This window comes from Lipotes vexillifer, unplaced genomic scaffold (genome assembly GCF_000442215.2).
Source record: "Lipotes vexillifer unplaced genomic scaffold, Lipotes_vexillifer_v1.1 scaffold371, whole genome shotgun sequence".
Taxonomy (NCBI): domain Eukaryota; kingdom Metazoa; phylum Chordata; class Mammalia; order Artiodactyla; family Lipotidae; genus Lipotes; species Lipotes vexillifer.
The window spans coordinates 4,045,464-4,053,130 of NW_006786304.1; the positions used below are offsets into that span (position 1 = coordinate 4,045,464).

The 7,667-nt window shown below is 54.8% G+C and overlaps 1 protein-coding gene across 1 annotated transcript in view; it reads left to right on the forward strand.

The window, feature by feature from the left end:
- Positions 1 to 7,305, forward strand: part of LOC103078385 (cytochrome P450 2F5-like) — a 40,323-nt gene extending 33,018 nt beyond the window's left edge. The window contains 7 exon segments of the mRNA XM_082931126.1: positions 2,975 to 3,130; positions 3,535 to 3,705; positions 4,104 to 4,230; positions 5,060 to 5,191; positions 5,194 to 5,256; positions 5,860 to 6,009; positions 7,127 to 7,305. Coding sequence (XP_082787252.1) covers positions 2,975 to 3,130; positions 3,535 to 3,705; positions 4,104 to 4,230; positions 5,060 to 5,191; positions 5,194 to 5,256; positions 5,860 to 6,009; positions 7,127 to 7,305 — 978 coding nt within the window.
- Positions 7,306 to 7,667: the final 362 nt, after the last annotated feature.

Below are 7,667 nucleotides of genomic sequence, written 5' to 3' on the forward strand. Positions count from 1 at the left end.
CTTCCGATTGCTATTTTCTCTATGGGATAAGAAATGGGACCACCAGCAGAGTGACGTGGAAGGAAAGGGTCATGGAGGTTTGAGGGAGCAGGAAAAAGTGTAACAGTTGGGGCTCAAGGAGGGGCTAATTAGAGATGAGGAAGGTTCAGCTGCCCTTGGTGTGTTTCAGTTTCTCCACCAGCGTTTCCCAACTGGGTTGGACTTTGCCCCCAAGTGGACATTAGGTAAGACTCAAAGCCCCTTAAGACTCCCCTTCTCATGAATCCCAAGTTCCCCAGTAAGGCAGTCCCATCAGGCCCCTCTCAACACAGTTCTAGCGTCAGGGAAATGTCACTTATGGGGTTCAGATAGATCCAGTACTGCTCCTTTCCCCCAGAAGTAGGGGTAGATGCCAAGGGAAACTAGAAATACATAATCCCGTAATCAAGCCTTCACCCCTCTTCCAGGACCTGCCCTAACCTGCCTTTCTGGGACTTAAATAATAGCACGGGCCCCACTTCCATCCCAACATATGCCTGGGACTGGGGTGTCAAATCCCCCAGAACCTCCAAGCACTTCCTCCCCTGCCCCCATGGGAAAACTACCATCATGTCCACCAACAGACCTGGGGGTCACCAACACCTCCACCTGGCCTCCCAGACCCTTGACCTCTGGGGCTCTCTCCCCAACCCTAACCTCCAGGAACTGGAGTCCTAGCCCAACTCCAGGTTTTTGCAATCTGCCCTCCTGACCTAGCAAGGAGTTGAGTAACTGTGGCCAGTTTCTGGGGCGGAAGCCAAGAGCAGACAGAGCTGGTGGGGAGCTTAAGAGAGCCTCGGAGGTGGAGGTGAGGCAGGAGGTAAATGCCCCCCCCACCCCCAGGGTAAAGCAATTGGAGATTTGTTCCCTGTGGACCAATACTCCAAGACAAGCATAGCAGGACAATCGAGGGAGGAGGCTGGGCCCTACCCAGGTAGAAGATAAGAGACCACTTATTTCTCATTCTCTAAGTCAGGAGACCTCCCCGACTACACATGCACAAAAAAGCTCCTTCGAGGTCAAAATGGGAGGGGGCGCCACCCCATAGTAAGTGATGCTAACTACCCACAGACCTCTTCGGTAGAATCCAGCTTGGCTAAGAGATGTGCACGCACACATGGCAGGGTCCTGAGATAAACTGAATCCGGACTCTCAGCCAGGCAAATCAAAATGATTGGCCAAAGGAAACCTGGAAGAAAGAAGTGATTTAAACTGCCACAAGGACATGACTCTCTCTCTGAGTCTGCCCGTGTGTCTATCCACACGTACTGTACTTTTTTCTCCTAATAAATACTTTACTTGTTTCACTACTTTCCATCTTTGTGGGGATTCTTTTCTGCAAAGCCGAAGGGCCAGGGGCCTTGTCACTGACCAGTGGTCTATGGCTAGGATTCGGTGCTCTCACCACCGCGAACCAACCACAATCACTGGCCGGGAACTGAAACCCTGCTTCAAGCTGCTGCAAGGCCAAGGCCACCAGAGATCAGAGGTGTATGTGGGCAGTAGCGGGGGTACCATTCACGTCTGAGGTCCTTTCTCCTGAGGCTTCTGCCTGCCCCGCCCTTCTCCCAAATCTTTCTTCAACCTTAGCCTGACTTCAGTCCTGTCCACTGCAGTCCAGCTCTTGGAGTTGTGAGAGACAGAAAGAAAAAGAGACAGGGAGACACCCAGACAGTCAGGAGAAGACGGTGACTGAGAAGGATTACAGGGAGAAAGAAGCAGAGAGAAAGAGAAAGGGCAAAAGAGAATTAGAGATGGAATAGAGGGTGAAAGATAGAGACCCAGAGACACAAAGGGAGAGAGAATGAGAGAGACAGAGACATAAAAAGAGACAAAACGTTTCAGAAGCAGAAGCAAAGAGAGACGCATACAGAATTTCAGAGACAAACTGCAAGAGACAGAAAAGGGTGAGAAGAGTTGTGAAAATGGGCCCCCAGAGAATGAGAAAACTTCTGCCCAGGACAGAGATCCTGACCCCATCCTTGCCCCTTCATTTTGCCAGAGCTCTGTAACCCCAAACCAGACCCAGAACCAGATCCAGGGTCCCCAGTGGCAAAAAATGGAGAAGATTTCACCCCAATCCAGGGCAAATGGACACCACTGGCCACAGTGAGAAGAGCTGAGGTGAGCCTATAGGAGGGGGAGGTGGGGTTCCCAAGGAACCCACTCAGGGCATCACTGCAGCTGGCTGTGAGCCCCGGACCCATGCAAATAATGCAGGAAGATGGGAGGGATTAAAAGTCACTGGGAGAACTAGGAAAAAGGGGGACAAGGTGGTGTGGACAGAGATGATTTAAGAGCAGCCCCTCTACCCCCAGACACATTCAGAGCTCCTGAGCACACATCTGGAGCAGCCACTGCCAGTCGGACCAGACCCTCCAGAACACACCCATTTTACAGATGAGAAAACTGAGGCTCAGAGGAGGGAAGTCGGTTCACCTAGGTCATGCCTAGACTAAGAGTCCAAGCCAAGATACAAACTATGTCTATTTAACTCCAGATTCAGTTTGCTGGGCCGTGTTATCATGTAATGGCTAATGCAGGAATGTGTTGTTTTCATGTTGTTTTCTGTGATCTGTTGGGTCATCAGATCACTGGGTGTTAGGTTGTGTTGCTGTGTGTCATTGCCAAGTGAGGCTGTAGTATTGTTAGACACTGTGTGTAATATTGTGTTGTATGTTGTGTGTATGTTGTATTGTTTATGCTGTGAGCTGTGCTGCCGAGAATATCCTGTACGGCAGTTTGGTATTGCTGTCGATGTGCTGCAGGATGGTGTGGATTCTGTGCTGCCTGTTGTGTTGCCAGATACTTTTGGGGTGTTGTTATGCTGCACGTTAGGTGGCCAGGAGCGTGTGTTCTGTGCTGCTAGTGCTGTTACCGCCTGGGGTCTGGTGTGTTGCACACTGCGTCTCCCGAGCCGCATCCCCGACCCGTTAGCCCCTCACCCTCGGGCGAGCCCTTCGACCCCAAGTTTGTGCTGAGCCGCTCGGTGTCCAACATTATCTGCTCCGTGATCTTCGGCACCCGTTTCGACTACGACGATAAGCGTCTGCTCACCCTTATCCACCCCATCAATGACAACTTCCACATCATGAACAGCCCCTGGGGAGAGGTCAGGAGGCCTAGTTCCACGGGCGAGAGGGTTGGGGGTCCAGCCCTTCCAGGGATAATAGGGGAAGCAGCGGGCAGGGAAGGAATTGCGATTGGCCCTGCAAGGCCCTGCCCCTTTCTGTCTGACCCCGCCCCCGAGGCATGCGGCCCTGCCCACTCCACAGGGGCTCCACCTACACATAGCCCCGCCCCACGCTAGACACACACACACACACACACACACACACACACACACACACACACACACACACACACACACACACACACACACACACACACAAGCAGGTAGAGAACAGGACTTGGGAAACATGCAGTGTCAACACACACACACACACACACACACACACACCCTACCTCCCTGCCTGCCTGTTCCTCCTAATCCCTACAGCTCTGCTCCATCCTCAGCGGTACAATATCTTTCCGAGCCTCCTGGACTGGGTGCCCGGGCTGCACCAACACCTTTTCCAGAACTTCGGACGCATGAAGGACCTCATCGCCCGCAGTGTCTGTGACCACCAGGCCTCCCTCGACCCAGACTCTCCCCGGGACTTTTGCTTCCTTACCAAGATGGCACAGGTAAGCCCTGCCTGGAAGTCTCATCTCTGGTCTGACCTGCTATCCTGCCTCAAACCAACAAGGATCCCGAGTTGAGCGCGAGTTTGGGTTTAATCTCCCCACATCCGGGAAGTGAAGCTGGAACACCTGGCTCTGCTGGGGCCACTCGGGGCCTCCGCCAATTAACAGCTCTTTAAGAAATCCTTAAGGATTTGTTATTGTGGGCCCCGCGGCTGAGATTCTCCCTACCCTGCCCTTCCGCGCTCCCCAGCTCCCCCAAGGAAAGAAAGTTAAAGAGAGGAGGGGCTGAAGTGGCACCCAGTAGCAGTTGTGCAGGTCGCAGAACGGGTCGCACAGGATCCGAGCCTGCAGGATCTCCCCCCGGCCTTGGTCACATCCCCACCTCTTATCCCCCGCAGGAGAAGCAGGACCCGCTGAGCCACTTCCACATGGATACTCTGCTGATGACCACACACAATCTGCTCTTTGGAGGCTCCGAGACCGGGGGTACCACGCTGCGCCACGCTTTCCTCGCGCTCACGAAGGAAGGAGCCTGGTGGGGAGACCCGCCCACGCGGCGCGGTAGCGCACACCCGCTCCTCCCGCCTCGAAGCCCCGCCCACAAACAATGAGCTCCAGCCCAGTGCGTCTGGAGTGAGAGCCTCCAGCCCGCGCCTGGGTCGCACAGCCAATCCCGCAAGCCCACCGGAGGCTGACCCCACCCACGTGGTCCCCGCGGTCCACACAGCCTGCCGGGTCTGCCGGGACGCAGACCCCGGCCGCAAGATCTTGCTTTGCCGCCCACCTCTGACCCTGCCCACACAACTCGCGCAGCCCGCCCAGAGCCCGGCCCCAGAGCCTCAGCCACCGGGCCTCCCCAGGAACCCATCTCCTCCCACACAGTCTGAACGGCCCGCACCGCACAGTCTGCGACCCCGCCTCCCCAAACCCCACCTCTGGGTCTTTCGCGGAACCTTGGCCTCCAGGACGCTGTGGGGAGACAGACTGGGTCTTTGCCGCCTGCTTCACCCCCGATTTCTCAGCTCTCCCGCACACCCCACTCACTCCATCCATCCTCCTGCAGCCCTGGTCCTCGAAGTCCCGCCGGCAATCCCATCAGGGGCCTTGGACCCTAAGCAGCCCCGAACCCCCTCCGCACAACCCCGCCCCTAGGAGCCCTGGCACGAACGAAACTTACGCCCTCACCTACATCTCTGAACTCAATGCCTCCCTCCGAAGCTCCGGCTAACCTTCACATGCATCCCTGCAGCGCGCCCCGCCCCCCGACTGGAAAGCATTGACTGGACCCCTTCCACACGCAGTCACACACCTCTTCTCAGCACAGTCAAGCCTGCTGATGCCCTCAACAACGCTCCCCCTCCACCTGCCGCCCGTGTACAGGAGATCGACCGCGTGTTGGGACGCGCGTGGCTGCCTGCGCTGGAGGACCGAGCGGCCATGCCTTACACAGATGCGGTGATCCACGAGGTGCAGCGCTTCGCAGACGTCATCCCATGAGCTTTCCACACCGCGTCACTCGGGACACGACTTTTCAAGGCTTCCTGATGCCCAAGGTGCTCTGGACACCTGGCAAACGACACCTGAAACCTTAGGAAGAGGCATCCCAGGCTCTTGCAACAGGCATCTGCGTCTCTAGCAAGGAATATCCCAGGCCCTAGCAATCAGCACCCCGGACCTTAGCAACTGGCAACCCAAGCCCTAGCAACAGACATCTGAGGCCCTTAAATCCAGAAACTCAGCCGTATGCCACAGCAGAGTGGACTAGACCACGTCCTGAACCCCAGACCTCTTCCCTATGACAGGCTCCTTTCCTAAGACCCTCTCTGAAATCCCCAAGGCCTGAGACCTCATCCTGGGGAGCCCCTGTACCTAAATACTGTTCTCAGAGACCGCACTCCCGCCCCAGGTACCCCAAATCTGTTCCTACAAGGGGGTATCCCGCATCCCTGCCTCAGACCCCAACAAAACCATTTCCAGCACCCATCACTGGGAACCCTAGACTCCCACACCCTAGACTTCCTGGACCCCTGTGGAGTCCTATGCTCCACCACCCCTTATCATGTCCCCAGGACTCCCAGCTCTGTACAGTGGAAATCCTAGTTTGGGAACCTCCCAGCCCTTCTAACACCACTGATTCTGCCTCTCCACCCACATGGGACGCGGATATCATCACCCTCCTTAATACAGTCCAGTACGACCCCAGCCAATTTCTGACGCCCTGGGAATTCAACCCTGAGCATTTTCTGGATGCCAATCAGTCCTTCAAGAAGAGCCCTGCCTTCGTGCCTTTCTCAGCCGGTGAGAGTGGTCAGGGGCAACATCCAGTCTTTCTGGCCCCGTATTCCACCTGCATTCCCCAGGCCTCGTTCCACTCCCCAAACCCTCTCACTTCTTTGTCCCATCCCATCCTCAGCTTTGGATATGCAAAGACATTCCTTCTCCTTCCCAACTCTGCTCCTATAGGCCGATAGCAACTGAAATCCCCACGGAGGGAGGCAGGGAGTCAGGATAATATTGTAATTTAACTTGGACTTGGTCACTGTCAGTCTCTCCACTGAGTGGTGCTGTTGAAGCGGTCCTGGTTTTTCTTGGCTTTGGTCTTTACCCGGCTGAAAAAAATCTTTCCTGTTTAACTCAGTATTAGAAAAGGGGGTGGGGTGAATAATAATAGGTAACTTACCATATTGCCTACTGTGCACCGTGTGCTACCTCTGAGAGTGGTGGCTAAGAGCTGGGCTTTGCTGCCAGACCCCAGCTTTGTCATCTTCTAGCTGTGTGGCCTTGCATATGTTCCTTCACCTCTCTGCGCCTCGGTTTTGTTTTTCTAATATTTATTTATTTATGTATTTATTTATATATTTGGCTGTACCAGGTCTTAGTTGCAGCATGCGGGATCTTTAGTTGCAGCATGCGAACTCTTAGCTGCGGCATGTGGGATCTAGTTCCCTGACCAGGGATCAAACTGGGGCCCCCTGCATTGGGAGTGCGGAGTCTTAGCCACTGGACCATGAGGGACGTCCCTGTGCCTCGGTTTTTACACCTATAAAATGAAGATCATAAAAAGGTCCACCTCTTGGAGTTATTAAGAGGATTAAATTAATAGCAGTATAGTGCTTAGATCATTATATATGTTCACACAACAAAGTGAGGCACTATTACCCTCCCCATTTCAGGTACCTACCCAGAAACTGTGGCTTGCCCAAGATCACGAAACTAGTACTGTCAGAGCTGGGACTCGAACCCCTGCAATGTTGCACTTGCAGCAGGTCCACGATTTACTTAAAACTGTCTTTTCCAGACTTTTAGATGGATGGGTCCGTGAGTACCCAGCCATTATTCTCATGTTTTCCTTTGAAAGTTGAGGGGGCCCCTCACCCCATCTTGTCTCATTGCTCCTGCCCACCCTTTCTCCCCGTGGGAGGCCGGCTGTGCCTGGGCGAGTCGCTGCGGCGCGGGGAGCTCTTCCTCTTCCTCACCGCTATCCTGCAGAGCTTCTTGCTGGAGCCGCTGGGGGCGCCCGAGGACATCGACCTGACCCCGCTCAGCTCCGGCCTGTGCAATTTGCCGCAGCCTTTCCAGCTGTGCCTGCGCTCGCGCTGACGCCGCATCCCTTCCAGGTTCGCCAGTGAGCGTTGAGGACCGCCCGTTCCCCTGCGCCCCATCCCTCTCGCTGTCACACTCGGTTCCCCTCACCTGCCACATGCCCATCCCCCATCGCTCCTGTCTTCACCTTCTGAGCCCCCAGAGGCAGAGAAAGCCAAGGGGAAGGGGAAGCGCATGCCTTGTTTTATCCACAAAACTCGTTCTATTGCGCACACTTTGGGGGATTCTGTATCAATTTATAATAAATTATCTTTATAATAGATTCGAACCTGCCTTGGCTGAATTAAAGGGAGGAGGATAGTCCTCTAGGATAGGGAGAAGGTCTGGCTGCAGAGAGGGGCGACACCTGGCTGTGATGA